Source organism: Anopheles moucheti, chromosome 3, assembly GCF_943734755.1.
Source record: "Anopheles moucheti chromosome 3, idAnoMoucSN_F20_07, whole genome shotgun sequence".
In the NCBI taxonomy this organism is placed as follows: domain Eukaryota; kingdom Metazoa; phylum Arthropoda; class Insecta; order Diptera; family Culicidae; genus Anopheles; species Anopheles moucheti.
The window spans coordinates 64503759-64521216 of record NC_069141.1 but is presented as its reverse complement, the minus strand read 5'-3'; the positions used below and the strand labels follow the sequence as shown (position 1 = coordinate 64521216).

Sequence of the window (17458 nt, the reverse complement as noted above, 5' to 3'; positions counted from 1 at the left end):
ACCACCGTGTCCACCGTGTGTTTTTATCAACGCCACCACCAAGCAGCAGCACAAAACGTACACCCGAAGCGGATTGAATTATTAAAGCCATGCTTTATTGCGTTTTCTTTTCGCGCTGTGTGTGTTGGGTGTGTTGGGTGTACCCTGGGCGATTTTGTGGCAGTGTGTGTTGGTCGTTTCGCACGGTTTGTTTTCGATACCGAGCGCCGTTTGCCTTTTCCACCGCTGCTGTTGCGTTTTGCGTACTTCCAGAGAGTCTCCGGGTGCTCCTCCACTGTATTGGAGCAATTTTCCGTTCGGGTTCGTTCCAGTTGTATGGAGGTTGTGTGTGTGTGTTTTTTGCTTCTTCCAATAACTCTCCACTCTCGCCTCCCCCCCTCCCACTCCACACATACAAACCGCGTATTCTGCTGCAGTAGTGCTGAGTTTTTTTCCCGCCCCCTTGGTTGTTGGCCGGGCTTTCTCCTTCGGGTTGTGGTTTTTCATTTGCTGCAAAAATTTCCCATCGCCAGAGCATATCTCTTGGTCGGTGTTGGCTGGTTGGTAAGGTCAACAGAAGTTACTGCCAAATGGGGTTTCGTATGTAAAGCGACGCTCGTACTACATGCTGCTGGCGCTGTTTCGTTGCACTGTTGCAGTTGTGTTGTTGCATGACCGCTGTATGCGTCCTATTATGTTGGCAGGGGAACAGTCATCCAGAGGGTGGCCAATGTCTGTGCCAAGACCGCCATTTGTCCGCCTTCACTGCAATCTTCTCGTGCGATTAGTACCTCTCGAATGATTGTTCCGGTATGTCTGCACCAAATGTTCTGTGAAAAGGGAAAATATAATGCGAATAGTTGTTTTCTTGTTATAACTTTTTTGATAACAATATTTTAACGAGATAAATGTTATTTAAACGAAGAAGAGTAGATAAGATCATTCACAATATGAATATATTATAAATTCTACTCACTAATAAGGAAATCAAATGGCAAATGTCATCATAATGTTATCAACCGTTGCGGAAACAAATGACAACGTCATTAGGGTAACTGTTTACCAGATGGAGTAAAGAAAATGTATGGAAAACCGTGAAGCCAACTCCAAGCCTGTGCAAACCAATTTTAAATTCATACTACTACTTCTCTGCCTTTATCCGGTCCCCATTCCATGCTGGGGAATATATTCTTCGCTGGTTTTTTTACGCTAAAAACGACCAACCGAGTTCGTCAGGGCAGGAGGAATGTGCCATTTTTCATGAAAATCCAATTCCAAATCCCGGTGCCGAAATGAATAAAGATCTGTCAGTGGATTTAAATGATTTAACCGTCAACTGTGTGCCGGTCACACGGTTTAGGGAAATTCGGGAATTCTTAGCGGTCGGGGGAGTGCCTAAGTGCGATTTTATCTCATCCCATTTGGCCATCCATCACGGCCACGAGACGTATTTTCATTGGCTGGACGTATCGTCGCCGTTTGTGATGCTGCTGCCCGGTGACATTTGCCTTTAAATGTTTTTCGTGTGTGAGCGCGCACCTCCTGTGAGTTTTGGTTTGGAGTCCTGTTGCTTTGATTCGTCCTGCTGTGGGGGTCGTCTCTGATGGTTTGATATGATGCTGGGCAATGAATTGGAAAACAACAGCCTCTCAAACTACGCAGCAGCAGCATCATGGAGCTTCATTCCGGGCACTTTTTTTTAAGGAGTAACAATCCGATGTCCAACAGGGACGATGAGATCGATTGGTTTTTAGTTCTATAAGCAAATCTGTTTTGTCTTTTTTACGTCTGTTGTCTGGACATTGAAGTTTAACTACGCTTAGCGCTCAGCATGAGCTTCTGCAAAAACAAATTTGATCCGGATTTCAATAGGCAACTAATGTTGTTGAGTGAGAGTGTTCGGTGGGTGGAGTTTTCTTCTAAATAGCATATCATTAATTTCTGCTATCAGAAATTAAAAATGAAAAGAGTTTGTTCAAGAAAAAAACCATCGATATAAGTACAACATTCTTTAAGAAAAGTTTATTCATATATTTGGGAGTAAAATCGTAAAGGCCATCGAAAGGATTCAATGCACACGTGTTAATTTCTCTTTGCGATTCGAACAAACCAACTACTTCTAGAGAACAGAAGCAGTGCAGTGCGGTAGGTGGTGGATGTCATTTTCCGCTATCATATTACCTCATCTTATTAAGGTTAATTTTCCGGCTCGTTGAAGAGTGACTGAGGCGCGCTTTTGTTCGCAAGACGTGTCTTTGCCAACGAACGATTTATGAATAATTCAATTAATATCAGCATTGTACGCGGAACGAAAGCTGATAGGCGACGCTTTTGCGGAAGGTTCGTCTCAATGTCTTTGCGCGTACGTACGTTTACATATCGAATTCACCCATCCTGCTGCTGCACGCAGAATGCTTCGTTCCTCGAATTTTGATGTTCCAAATTATAGTGAGGAAGAAAGCGCTGGAATTTCCTCGAAATCAAAAACTTGGGTTCCTTTTTTTGCCAAAAAGGGATTTCATTACTTAGCAGAGCGGTAATTCTTTCGAACCTGATAAGTTTTATTTAATAACGTTTTCTGAAGTGAAAATACTCCTTCAGCAGTTAAGGATTGTTCCTCGACACAATCGTTTATCTTTCAATACAGCAACATCAACTGTCAAAGCAAACATTACGGCCCGTTGCAAAGATTTGGGGGTATGGCTGGGTTAAATTGAACTTTTGCCAAAAGTGGGGGATGCACGGTGAGATTAGGGCCGCTCGCTGGAATACTTTCTGTCGACAGCTTTTTACTGCCAAAAAGGGCTGCAATGTTGCAATGGGAGATAAAATGGTCCAATATAATCCATCGCAAATCGTCCACCATCAACATTTGTTCCACGGTGAGTGATACGCGGCAATTGGGGATAAAGCTGTTCGAAAGGAGTTTGGCACTTTGCCAAAAGGTGTTCAACCTTCGATACATGGCACGCCGACGACCGCTCGTTTTGTGCACAATGATAAATGGGGACAGTAAGGTATTTTTCCCCCCGCTAGAACACCAATGATCAAAAGTTTGATTATCGAATGATAAAAACTCCCAATGCGAAGATGTTGGTTTTTGAAGAAGTACACCGTATCTTAATTAGAAGGTCGCCTTCTTTGGCTTCCAGAGTATGCTTGTTATGGAACCACTAGCGCGACTGACAGCTAAGTATAGAACACACAGTTGCCAAGTCCAATCGCAGGGCATGACAAAAAGGAAGTTTGAAATTATCTGATGCTGTCCAAACCTAAAAGCTATATAATCAATTTTCTGTCGCTCGGCAATCACTGGCAAAGATATAGACGAATGGGATGATGTCGCTGCGAGATAGTCGCTACTTTAGGACGCACCGTTTGGTTACGATGGCATTCATCTATGGCACTTAGACCACAGTTTGTACGTACCATCAGGGGCCGGGTTTGTCTTTATTGTCGCGATAAGCGAAGCCAAGGAAGAACGATCTCGATTCGGACATCTTAAATTCTATGTTACTGATGGCAAAGGAATGACATAGCTAGCGATGGGTAGACAGTCTGCTTAATGTGTCCTTCTTTTGTTTATCTTTTGTACTAATATAAAAAAGGTTTAATATTTCAGTCAAGATATTGGAAAATACTATTTGACAACTTACTTCTCTTTACGCTTCTTTATGTGAGTTGGATATAAAAAATGAAATCATCTACCAAACTTCTACAATTTTATTTATCATTGCTTTGGGCTGCAAACAACAACGGTTCCTTTCACTACCGTGAGGTAATTAATGTTTAAGCTAAAAGATTATAAATTTATAGCTTAATTTTAAGCAAATTTTCACACAAAAAACATAGATCATCAAAAAAGATAGACGCTCCTCGGTCCTTTAAACTGCCAACCATTAGCGTGCCGTTAGCAGGAAAAGAGATTTACTAACGGGTGTGTGGCAGGCTTACGGAGAAAAGCGCAAACGACATTTTAATAATGCGCCGTTAAGACCGACCTCCGGAGCGTGGATATAATGGAGGAAAGATTTTCCAACACGCGGGTAGGATAATGGGTAAAACATAACACCCCTCCAACCAACACACGATTGGGACGGATAAAGGATACTTTGCGGGGGAGATATAAAGGTAAACAATAGGAGGATTGCTTTTATTACAGTGTGGTATGCTTCTTTCTCTGTTTCGATTTTGTGGAACAATGCACGGAGAGGTGGGAATTTGTTTGCGAAGGTCTATTGAATTGAGGTGATGTCTGGTCTCCGACTGGCTGACACAATAAAAGAGGAAATTACGCACAAATATTCTTCGAGACTGTTAATGCTCCTTTTATATGCTGGTTAGCGTGCAAATGGATGTAAAATCTGTTGTACGTGCTAAACACAGTATTATAAATCGTTTAAACTGTCTTAGGTTAAGCTTTCGTACTTACTGTTCGATTATTATGTTTTACTAATTTCATTTTTTCTTTTTCTTTTTAGGATCTTCGAAATATCACTGTTACAAACGACTGCAAACGTTAGGAAGAAGTAAAAAACAAGATCGCGGCCCTACAGATGAGGTGTAATCGGTAGTAATTTGTCAGCTATTTTCTGCGACCGGTGGCACTTTCCCGATTTGATTTATATGCTACCGCATGGCGCCAACAAACCCGCCGCTAAGAAGAGAAAGGAAACAAAAACCAGCATTGCTGCTGGCTTGCAATTCGAGAAGTACAGGTTTTCTTGCGCTACACACCTCGGTAGCCGGTCAGCTGACAAGTGGCGGTGAAACCAGCGAGACACAGGAAGGAACAACGTCGGCCCACCCGTTCAATCGATGCTTCCGCGCTGCCGCGTTGGTTACAATCGTAAATAAGACCCTCGAGACCCGCGCGAGAGAGCTCGAGAGTGATAAAAAAGGTCTGGAAAAATATACACGGACGCCGCCAAAAGAAAAACACACACACGCGCACACACCTGAAAGGAAAATTATGCTACATTATGATTATGGAAGCTGCAGGCAATGGTGTAGCCCTGGGTGGGACACGCGGTGCGGAATGCTGAGAAGCAAAATTGAAAGTGAAACCAACAACATCGCTAAATTGCAGCTGGTGCCGCGCCGTCAGCCGCTCGCAGATCTCGTGCGCGCACTAATGTCCGTTCGGTTATAGACAGGGTGGCAAAAACTCTCGCCAAATGCCAACGTGCTATAATGTGCTTCGCGCTCGTGTTTCCTTTGCTACGGCAACAAAAAAAAACAAGGAACAAAATTACCGGAAATCATTCTCTTCCCCTTATATTCGTCTCTTTTCCCTTTGTGGGGAACATAATGTTTAATCTTTGAAGTGGATTTGCTGCTCAAAATAGGAGCAACGTCCTGGTCTCAAAAGCAAACTCTTAAACGAGCCGCTTCTTACGTCCTAAATCATAAAACTCTTTTTTTTTTTGCTCTGCATTTGACCACACCCATGTACGGTTTTTTTGTCTTACCAGTGGGAGTGGGTCACAAAAATTTCCACTCTCCATATGAAGCGAGTTCAAAAGTAAAATATAATTCCATGCTGTTGGGATCGTACGTAAAGCTCATATTGGTTAAGATTTTCTATTATTAGCATTTGCACATTCTTAATTTGGAAGGAAAGAGATGTTTTCGAGACGCTTTACGAATAATTAGCAATATCATAATTTGAAATCAGTTTCAATGGATGTACGACAGCCATTTGCTTTCTTAAATAATGGCGCTATTAGCTGAACTGTAAACTTCAAAGTGTTTGCTTTTATAGACCCAGCTTGGAAGTGTGTTATCTTTCCATTTATGTGTATAGATAGGTTAAGATAACAGGCAAATCATTGCCGTGCATTTAGACATGCAACACGTGCGCTTATTGTTGCTCCTCCGCGCACTGCATTTGAACAGCACAAAACACACAGGCAGTAATGGTGCAAAATGGACGATACCACGGTGCCAGACGGTCTCACCCTCTGGTTATGATTTATTGCTCTTGGAAGGGATCGGTGTTTGTTTAACGTTACGTTTCCACCCTTAGCTTCAACCGCGCTTCAACGGAAAATTCGAAAATCAGTGTTGGTGTGCTGAAGCTGCACTAAACAGTGTTAAGCGTTGTGCTGAGTGTGTGTGTAAATATTATTGTGTGTGTGTGTGTGTGCAGTGTAAAAGGCATTCGATGCAGAAGATCACGAATGCCGCCAGTGGGGTCGCGATACTAAGGCGCAAGTGAAAAGGTTACCAAAAAAAAAAAAAGAAACGGGCAGAAGCGCTTGTAGATCGAATCGACCCACCAACCGGAAAAGAGGGAAGGTTCAAAAGTTGGGTTGGGGTTTTTGGAGGAAATATCGCCAACATTCGATCGCAACCGGGCGACTCACAGGAATCGGGTGACGAGGAGCTTGTGCCTCGCACCGGTCCCTGTGCCCAGCCCCGCTCGACGGTGGCTGGCGGTGGAGGAACACTGTTGGGCGGATATCCGGCCGGTAACATGTCGCTGAATGGGCGCGAGCTGGTGAAGCAGCCGCCACCGGCCGACTATAACCAGAGCGTGTTGACGATGCAGAAATCGGTCACCATCACGGTGACGCCGCAGCGCAGCAACTCGATGGATCTGCTCAACTTCGAGGAGAAACGGCAGCTGATCGCGTCCTCCCTGTCGCTGTCAGACATACTGCATGTCAGCCCGGCCGCGGCACACGTTGCCAAGGAGGTCGCCGCCAGCACGGTGATTGGTAAGTTGTCGGAGCGGATGGATGGTGTCATAACCGTTGCGGGAAATTTCTTTGAGGGTTGTTTGCACAGATCGAACGATTTGATAGGGCAGGTGTATTGACACCGACGCGCGCGAAATACAACCGTCTATCGTTGGCTCTTTATACGCTAAGAATGTCTAGTTTAGTCAAGAAGAGTTTTTAATTCATTTAAAGTAATAATTAAAAAAATGTTATTCAATAATATATATATAATGTAAGCAATACATTCAATTCCCGCTCCACACATGGGGAATTATTATTTAAAATTGTTCGCGACCGCGTAACTCGCAAAGAGTCTCCATCGTGAGCATCAAGCAATTGCGCAACCGAACGATCTTCGTTGCCGATCGGCAGCGGACTGATGTTAGTATCAATTATCGGCAGGTGCTGCCGCACAGTGCCACCTAAACATCTGTCCAGCTCTTGTTGCAGAAACTACCACTCATTTCCTGCGCCATCTTAAGTAACATGCGCACGGCGTCCGGACAAGATTTTGCCGATTGTTCCGCGGGCAGTACACCCCAGTAGTGAGTATTTTTCCTGCAGATAGGTAAACATTACCGCTCATTATCGGTTGTGAAATATTGTTCCCACAGCGGTAAAGTGCAAATGGCACTTGCGAGAGGAAACGGATGACGGAACGGTGCATCGTGTAATGGCAAAATCCGTTGCGCTGGTGCCGTTGCCTGCTTTGAACCAATCATCGATTTAAACATGATGCAATGGTCGAGTCAATGCAACTAACAACCTGTTTTTTGTTTCTTCTTTACATGCATTGCGTATATACGTGCGGATTGTACGTGTAGCTTTTAGTTGCTTCTCAATAGTTTATGTGCAGAGAAGATTATCGTATCCTAATGTTGAATTGATGTATAAATCTCGAAATAAACAAGCTATGCATTCGCTCTTTTTTAATGGAAAATACTATATTGGACAGTACATTTACCACCGGTGTCAATTTAATTAACACATACCCCAACTCCCCAAATGGTGTGCGCTTTTATTGGGCCATGCTGATAATGAAAGAGGCACGAATTTGGCAGTAAAAGATTTTTATTTCTTCCGTTAATTTTATTTGCATTACACACACACACACCGCACCGGTCGAATGAGTAGTCGGTGTTAAATTTTTTGCTGATGCTAGGGAACGCTAGACACTCCAAAAACGTACCAAGAAAGCGTCACATTCGAGATAAGAAGCGGAAGCGCACCGCACATGGAGGTCTGGTTTGATGTGAGTGAAATCAAGTTGATTTTTGTTTTTGGCAAATTTCTGCCTCCGTTATCTACGCCATATGGACTACAGATGGGGAGCATATTACTGACCCAAAATTGGCGATAGAATTATGAATATTTTTGCTATAGTAATATATAATTTTAAATATTGTAGAAAAGATCATGTCATGTACTTGAACATTCATGGAAAAGGGAAATTTCCAGCAGACTCGTTTCTTATTTGTTTTTGTTACATGACAGGTAATTACCATTAGGTGAAATCCAGCTTACACTGCTTCCCATTTTTGTATGATTCCTAATGCATTTCTACTCGTAAAAGGACAACAATAGCAAATGCGTGAAACAGATTAAATCTGTGCACGGTAGAAGAGACAAAAAAACAACGAGCCCTCTCTCTCTCTCTCTCTCCATCTCGGTATTCGCATTATCGGCGGGGTGTTGATTGACAAGTTCCACTCCGTCAGCTTCGTTCACGCGCTACAAACAACTAGAACGAACGCGCCATGTGACGCATAGCTTAATCATGCGTGACGAATAATGTATTGGCGCTTCGGAATGCGAACCGTGGGCGATTGGGACGAGATACACGTTAATGGGTTGCTGGCAAGTGGGACACCTGAGAATACAGTCGTTACATAATGATGAAATACATTTGTTTTTCTTTGCGCGCTTTGAACGCTTCGTGTGGCACAACCGGCAAAGAGAGTAGCTTCAGTTACTTTGCAGCTTCTGTGCGCGATCCGTAGCAGAAATAATAACAACCACCTTACGGACGTGAGGTGATTCTAATGTTGTTGTGTTCAACGAGGAAAAATCTTACTAATTGAACCGGCAAATATGGGTAGACCTTGCCACATGTCAAATCAGAACACCGGTTGTTGGCAATGTTCAATTGTGGTAAGTAGAGATTGTGCTAATGTTTGGGTTTTTGTGTATATTTTCACAACGATTTTGTCAACGAGAATCAACGATTTTGTCGAAAAAAAAAATGCATAACAATTGAAAATGGCATTCAAAACTTTGTGTTCTCTAATCAAAATTATTTGAGATAGATTTTTATTAAATTGAAAACATTTTTAATGCACATTGATTGTCATTAAATAATGCTCTATAGGTTATCTGTTTTATTTAATTAGAATCATATTATGTTATTACATGATCCAGTTTTTCATATCGCAATAATTAGGTCAATGTTTCGCAAATATGTAAATAAGATGAGATTTTAAAACAAATGCTTAGGAGAAGTTCCTGTCTTATTTCATTGACCATCACTGTACATTTGTCACGAAAAGTTGCATTTTTCACTGCCATGCTAAATAAATTGCCAATTCACTGTTTGATGAAGAAAATGTCTCCAAACTAATGTGAATTGTACTTTAGTTTAAAACGCCAATAGATTCACACAATGGCCTGGTCGTTCTTAATGAATAAAAAATGCCTTGATAAATGAAACATTTATAAAAAATAAAATTTTCTTACAATAATTATGTTTAATAAGGAGTTGCTTCATATAATATCAATATAACTTTATTTGTCCTGTTAATAATATTTTTTTACTTAAGTATGTCTTGCAATATTGAATACATTTTAAGAAAGTCTAGCTGTATTCTCACAATAACTAAAAGGTAGTTTCATTTCTTTATACTTTAAATTGTTGGTAGTTTGTAAATTAAATTGATAATCGCAAGCCACACTTTTCCAAACCAGCAGCTGCTGTGGAAGAGGAATTACGGCTAGATTCTATTTTAAGATCGCATGCATTTATGATGGTGTTGGCGTTGATAGAGTAATGCATTGACTGTCGGGTGATTTTTTTTTATTGGGATGGTAATGTTTTCCAACTCAATTGAATGTTCTTCAGTCGTTTGCTGTTGTCCCCTTTCTCACCTCTGCCGAATGGTGTGGCAACAGCCGCGTAAGTACTTGCAATTTAATGAAGTCTCTCTATCGAGGAGGGGTAGCCGTTTGCCGGGGATTTGTGCAGTAAGTGAACCGTTTCCACAGAACGATGCACGATTGATTGCATCCTTAAAAGCTTTTCCGTGAAATTGCAACTGATTCGTATAAACAGGCGAATAATACACTGATGCAACACATAATAAATGAGTTTTTGTATAAGAAATTTAGTATTCTTATTCTGGTTTAAATCTTTTTAAATGTACCGTGTACTGAAGTTCTCGCGTTAACTCTATCTTTTCAGGATGCTTTTTAAGTAAGTGAGATCAGTGCTTCAAGAACTATCACACATTAAGTCAATAACCCGCAGTGCAATAACAAAGACCGAGCTTAGTGCGTCTGCTGGGAATTAGCGTTCGTTAATTAACTTTCCTTTGCAGCACACCATGCTGTACCGGCTTGTTTGGAAGAGGAAGGAAATATAATTCGATTGATTTTCCTGCTTTGTGGCGCCACGCCTCGCTAGCCCCCCCCCCCCCCCCCCCCCCAAAAAAAAATCGTACGTCACCGAGTGTAACGCTAATAGCATCAACTGATGAGTAATACGAGCCGCCAAAAGTACGCTTCCCAGAATCAACCGGGTGCTGATGCCGGAGAAAAAAATCACGCAAAAGAAACGAACGGCAGCACGAAAGGAAATCTGGTTTCGAGTAATCGGTCACCAATCACAGCACATTGTATGGCGGGAGCCACTGTAATAATGTCTTTGGAGCCGGCGTTTTGGTCGAGTGGGGGACCGATGGGGGCTTTGGTTGCATTGATGGAATTCGTCCGTCATGGACTATTGCCATCGGATGTGCTTTCGCAAGGACATCGCACTTTTTTCGTATCGTGTGCTTCTCTCTGCCCAACGGGGAAGGATCACTTACCCATGCCGTGGAAAGCGATTGTTAAGCACACACTCGTCTGTGGGAAACTTGATGGTCTGGAGCACGTGCACGACGGGATATATGTGGGAATGGAACGAATGGACATTTGGGGACGGCCAGCGTAGGGGATCAATCAGAAACGACATTTTCAGTGGCATCGTCGATTGTGCACCGTCAAGAAGATCATTCGTTTCCGAGCGAATGAGTTCAATGGGCCCCAGGATACGACGAGAAAGCACCGTCTGTGTTATCCTTCAGTTACTGGTACGTCCTTTATGGCCCATTTATTATGGATGATTTCATTTTACCTTGTGAATATGGGACACTCAAGGTATTTAGGTTATCACTGAAATGCTTTGTGCTAATCCATCTTTAACTTGTTGAAGCTTCCAAGGTTGGCATTGCATTATGGCAGTGCTTTACGTTTACTACTTAATTTAGATTTATAGTTAAAAAAATTAGATATAAAATTATAATTCTAAAGATATTCAGCATAATTTTCATTATCAAAAACAGAAGTTGGATAAGTTTCCAACATATTTGCCCTCACGAAAGCAGACGCAATCAATATCGATTGCAAACCCTCGATAGCATGTCTCTGCTGCTACACACTCCAGTCCAATGGACCGAGGGAATTTCTCGAAAAGCACCGACAGACAGCGACGCCGTGTACAAAAAAAGCACATGGCATGCATCGCCTACGCACGTACGCGCTTTATCAGCTGGCTCCACTATCTATCTATCGCTGCGATGGGAAAGAAATGGTGTGTATCGTACCCGGCTCTCGTAATGCCGCGCTACCGGTGCGCCGGCAAAAATAGATCCACCCCGAAAGATTATGATTGATTGAGCTTAATTAATTGGAATTGGATAAATCGAGCGCGCCTTCTTGCGTTACGGGTGGGGTTCACCCCTGAAGCGGGGACAACCACCGTCGTCACGTCACCGTTACCATGGCCGATGCGAGTACACACATCGATTATGGGGCGCCCGAGGAGAGAAAATGGGATCATATATTGGGTGTGTGCGAGGGTCTCGGTGGTGCATACTCTAAGTGGTGACACAGCCATTGCCACCAGATGCACAGTGCATGCCGGTTTTAGCTACAACGTTTTTGGAAATGTTACCAAATAGATGATCTTCATTTCTTCCAAGAAAACACCCAAATGGAGTTGATGTTTTGTTATTAAAACAAGAACATAAAACCACTCCTTCGCGTACCCGTAATAAGAGCATTTTTTTATTAGAAATCCCACAGAAATTTCCATCCTTCTACACTTTTACGCCCGGGAAACTGTGTGCACCGTGCGATATACTTGTGGGTGACTGTGCAACCCGAGGAAGAAAATAATAAAAGCGCACATCTCTCCAATCACTTTATCCCACGATTGTTCGTTATCGAAGATAGTTGAACATGACACGGGGTGTGGACGTGATTGGATTTGTTTTTATGTCTCATGTTTTCATTCCATTCGAACTCTTCTCCATCGTTCTTCGTGGTGCCGAAAGCGTTGATCAAAGCGTTGTGCCCACCACCAGCGCATGGGCGAATGGTCGCTTTTGATGTCTTGTCCACCGGTGGACGAAAGGATTCCAGTTCGGGAAACAGGGGGTGGATTTCTCCGAAGGGCTTGGTAAAAATATGTGCCATGTAGGATGGTATTTTTCGATGTAGTATTGCAAGTAAAAAACATTTTTCAAATGTACCTTTAGGATGTTATCTGTAATGCTATCGCAAGACCCGAACCAACTCTGATAAAAGGCTGGTTTAAACAACAGTTTCTATTTGCATTGCGGTGTTTATATACAACAGAAAGAAACTTGGAAGTTTTATTGTCCGGGTGTAGGTGAGGTCAGCTTAAACTTAGTGGCGCTATCATTTTTTCCGTCAACCTCTTTTTAATATCTTGTTTGATATATTTTGCTCGAATCACCTCGATAATTGAAGATTCCCGTTGAAGAACTTCTTTGTCCATAAGATCTCTGGGTGATGTATCTATTTTTGTAGCACGAAAAAAAAAAACCTCTTTGTGCTGTGAGCTACTCAATATCTTTCAATCCACTTTATATCGTTCGTTTATGCCACTCAAAATATCGTTGACATCCCGCTGACAGGCTGAGTAAGGATGCAGAAAACTGGGCGACAGATAAACGACTGTGGAGTCCCCGGTTCGGAATAAACACCCCCGCCGAGTGTACCACCACCCAGATCCTAATCTATACGCGGTACCGAAGTGTAATGGTCAGGTGGTAAAAGTTTCGATCGAGATGTCGAAGTCAGTGCTCTCGTCCCAGATTCGGCCGGTTACCTTCCATATAACGCTACTGGTACAAAAAAAAATGGCAAAGGGAGGGAAACGACACCGCGTGAAGCTGTAACGATGACAAAGCTTCGTGTAATCCTTGAAGCGAGTTTTTGTCTGGCACACCAGCGTATGATGGTTATTTTTGGTAAAGTTATTTTTTTTTGTTGGTACTCACTTGTTTGTTTTTGCCATTTGCGTTACCCCTGCATCCCTGCGGGGGTAGTATTGTGAGCATACGTAGGCGCAGTGGTTGGTGAGGGCCCTGTTACGGATGCTGGCAATACTTACTTCGGGCAAGTGGGCAAGCTTTTCATTATTGCTTTTCGGTTCATTAGAACTTTCTTTTGCTGTGCTCTGTTCGAGTGGTTGTGAAGTTTGAAGTGCGGGACCGGGGCCGTGTTTTTTGTTCATTTGTTGGGCAAAGTTTGTGGTTTTTATTAAGCGCGCACACGAAAATGTGTTCCCTTTTTCCGCCCCGCAGTCCATTTGGGTTTGTTGTGATAAAATTGGGAAAACAACTGAATAGTGTCAACTTGTTGCCATGCGTTTATTAGTAAGGAATTGGTTTTTATTTAACGAATGACAATGACAATGCTAGATTTGTGTTGAAAAATGTAAGCAAATACCTATTTTTAGTTCAGACAATGTGTTGAATCTATTAATGTTTAGTTTACACCGCATCTCAGGGAAATATTAAGTGATTTCACTATTATATATCTTCAGATTCTCAGACAAAACTTCGTCTACGTCATAGATCAGTATAGATCAAGGCGAGAAACAGCGAAAAAAAAAAGTTTTCTAACTTATGTGCAATTTTATCTATTAATTATTAAAATACTAGGTTTTATAAATAGTATTTAAGTGCTTCTGTTTGTGGTAATTTTTATATTTTATATTATTGTTTATTTCATAAGTTTATTTAATCAATCTAGACAAAAAAATATGATTTATGACATTTTTTATGACATTTTCGATTCATAGTTTCCTCAAAAATGTTTGGGTTTTTGATTTTTTTTATTATAATTGTATCTATTATTCAATTTAGGTGAAAATTATAAATGCTTCTCAAACTTTGTCTTGCCATAATTGTCCAGTAATAGTTTCGAAGCTGCAAATTGGTTCAACGTTTTTCTATAATTGTAAATGTAATGTATCCATCTGCTGAAGCTATATTATTATGTTACTTCATCACTTAAATAAAATGGCGAATGTATTAGCCACTCCAAGGTACCTCTGTAGAGGATCGAATATGTTTTACCGCATCATCTTTACGTAAAATGTCTGTGTATATATAATATTAATTATCATTAATTTAATTTTCGTTATCGCAAAATTGATCGTCAAAGTCCATTTTTCACCCTATTGATGTGTTACGATCAGTTGAGAGAATACACATCTCGCGGGCACCCTGTGAACGTAATCGATGAGCTAATGTGGCTTTCGCGCGAACTCGAAATACTCATCGATGTGGAATGTGTGCGGCTGCTGCTGCAACGCCATATCAATCCGCCGTAACACTGCCGTGTGATAATGTTGGTTGGCCACGGAGGAGAAGAAGTTATGACTGGTTTCGATGAAGGTTGATCGAGCGCACCTGGGGGAACGGTGGCCATGATCTCGTGGCCGAAAAGTTTGTTTATTTTTTTTTCATTATTTTTGTTTAAATGCCTCTTTTGCCAAGATGTCGGCGTTCTTCTTCCACCGGCTCACAGCACACCCCGTCAAACACGATGCACGTACACATTCTTTTTGATCGTTTTCTTTCCCATTATGTCGTTTACATGTGGCTCCCAAGCCATGGCAAGTGGTGTAGCAGAACCGGTTTCGTTTCTTCTCACCGTTTATCAGAAGGCCACCGGTTTGGTTTCATGGCCAGTGTGTGTAATATTTTCGTACGTATCTGTTTTGTGTCCTTTTGCCGAGGTTTATGTTGCCCAGCCCGCAAACGCATAAAGTTCGTATGGACTCATATTCGTACACCCCAGTCATGCCCCAGCATAGTCGGTGTGGTATATGGTGTTTTAATACGCCTCTTGGGTGGTTATGGTAGTGTTCTTCGTTTTTTTTTGCTAATTTGAAAAGTTTTTTTTATAAACACACCTTTGGGCAGCAGATGGAGCCCATCAACAATTGGAGGCACTCCCAGATTTTGTTGAAGACAGGAATGATTGGATAAAAGGGAGATGAAACGAAGTTCAACATGATTGTTTCGTTTTTCTGAAGGAATGTTGTCCAATATGGAAAAAATGGAAACAGCTCATGATAAACAGCCAATGGTCAAGGATGATACGTTACGATAATTTCATACATCCATGAAAAGATTTCGCCAAGGCTATGTAAAACTTTGTGGACAAACTGTAATTTTCGTTTTGTTTAAAATTGTTAGATAATATGAAAAAAGACACAGAATTTATCGAATTTTTGTAAAGATAGTATTATATTATTAAGAGTTGCGTAAGATTAGTTGTAATTTGCATTGCCATTTTAAGTCCCATTTGATAGGCAGCCTCGCTATACGCTTGGTTGTACTATAAAGCGATAAAATGTTGACATGGGTGATGCTATAAAACATCACGGGATGTGTATAACAACTGTTAATGCTCAGAGTTCGCTCCGTGTGCTTTATCCGGAGTACAGATAGCAGACATCATTAAATACATTCACTTTTCTGCATTAGGTCATAGTCGATTATTTTAATGAGTGATACTTCTCCTGCCAATTTTATCTGTATTTTTACTGCTGTCATTCTCTGTAAATCTCTGGGAAATAATAGTTTTCGTCCGGTTTTTTAAAAGGGAATCCTCATCAAGGTTTTTTTTTCTAAAATGGCAGAAAGTCTTGGACCATGGGAAATCAGCTGTGCACCTCAACCGTTTCAATAAAACAATAAGTTATGATCATTTTTTGCACAACGCATGAACCAAGGGGCTTGTTTAAGCAGTGCTCGTAAATGTTTGTGCTTTAAAACGCTACGCCATTTCTTACCATTAGACACACGATAAAGCACTTCATTTGTTAGTGAAGCAGTCATGCTCCGTTAGTGATGGTGTATGAAAATGTTCATTACTCAAAATAAATCTGCGTTTACTTACTTTTTTACCCCGACTGTCAAGCAGTGTCATGTATACCGAAAAATATGTTTTACTCTAGTGTTTTTTTTGTGATGATTGTTTTCCTTTTGGGCAGCTTCATTCATCTACGCACAGCGCAGATAGAAGCCCATCTAAACTCATACAAACCCCACAGCGACAGCAAAGGGCACAATTTGATTTAAACTAATGTTTCGCCATCCCCTTTTGGCTTTCTCTTCTCGTTTTGCAGCGACAAAAAAACAGAACGGCACCACGATGCGCTCGAACAGTCTCAACTCGGGTTCCCGAACGCCGCCGCTCGAGCGCAAGAGCAGCAAATTCAGCGCCTTCGGTCGGCTGTTCAAGCCGTGGAAGTGGCGAAGAAAAAAGAAAAGCGAAAAGTTCGAGTCCACCTCAAAGTGTAAGTTTTGCAAATGGCTGTTAATTGATTCTGTGCCTTTTCTTCTTGATTTCCGTTCTCTATCTGGTGTGGGGGTGCTATATTTCTTTCTGTGGCTCTTATACACAAAAAAGGGGCTTTCTTTTTCCGTTGTTTTGTTACGTTTTGTATTATGTTCTTTTTTTTCGTTGTTTGTTGCTCTTACTAATTGTGTTTTGAAAACTAATTTCACTTTTCTTACCACCTTGTATTGTTGTTTGATCTCTTGTATGCGTTTTGTTTCACTTTCATTCTTTCATTTTAATGTTTCATTATCATTATTACTTTTTCTATTTTTTTTTACTGTTTCCATTCTTACTAACACTAATCTTTACTAACTCAGCATTTCCATTTGTTACATATATTGCATATTTTTCCTTACGTTTTGTTTATCTCTTTTCTTTTTCTCTACCTTTCAACTGATTGCACGCGCGCGGTCCCGTGTTTGCTCTCATCTTTTGCCCTTCTTTGACGCTCGTCATCCTTACACACAACCCGTCATGGGTGGTGCCCGTTTTACTCCTTCCTATCCTGTGTGCAACATACTTAACAAAACATGAACATGAAAATCCCGTACGAAATTTTCCCACGGACAAAATGGGCAGCGCTTGAGCGGAAAATTTCTGTACGTGCCAACCGGGAAGAACTTGTACAAAAGGGTATTCTGTTGCCGGAAAGCCCTACATCTGCACTATCGATAGCCGGTAAGTAGTAGTTTTGCCGTAGATGCCGTTTTTCCGCCTATTTGTCTACTAGGGAATGTTGCGCTTTTGAGTGCCGTTCACAATCGACTGGTAAAATTGTATTAAAAAAAGAAATGTGGGCCAAAGTCTGATCGAGCGAAGGTGGATCGAGGTTT

The 17458-nt window shown here is 41.5% G+C and overlaps 1 protein-coding gene across 2 annotated transcripts in view; it reads left to right on the top strand.

Moving 5' to 3' along the window:
* The window catches only part of LOC128305219 (uncharacterized), a 135044-nt gene that overhangs the window by 31036 nt on the left and 86550 nt on the right, over positions 1-17458 (top strand). For both annotated transcript variants that reach the window (XM_053042573.1, XM_053042571.1), the window contains exons 2-4: positions 6008-6701; positions 16411-16581; positions 17205-17303. In XM_053042573.1, coding sequence (XP_052898533.1) covers positions 6458-6701; positions 16411-16581; positions 17205-17303 — 514 coding nt within the window. In that variant the 5' untranslated portion in view covers positions 6008-6457. The remainder of the gene's footprint in view (positions 1-6007; positions 6702-16410; positions 16582-17204; positions 17304-17458) is intronic.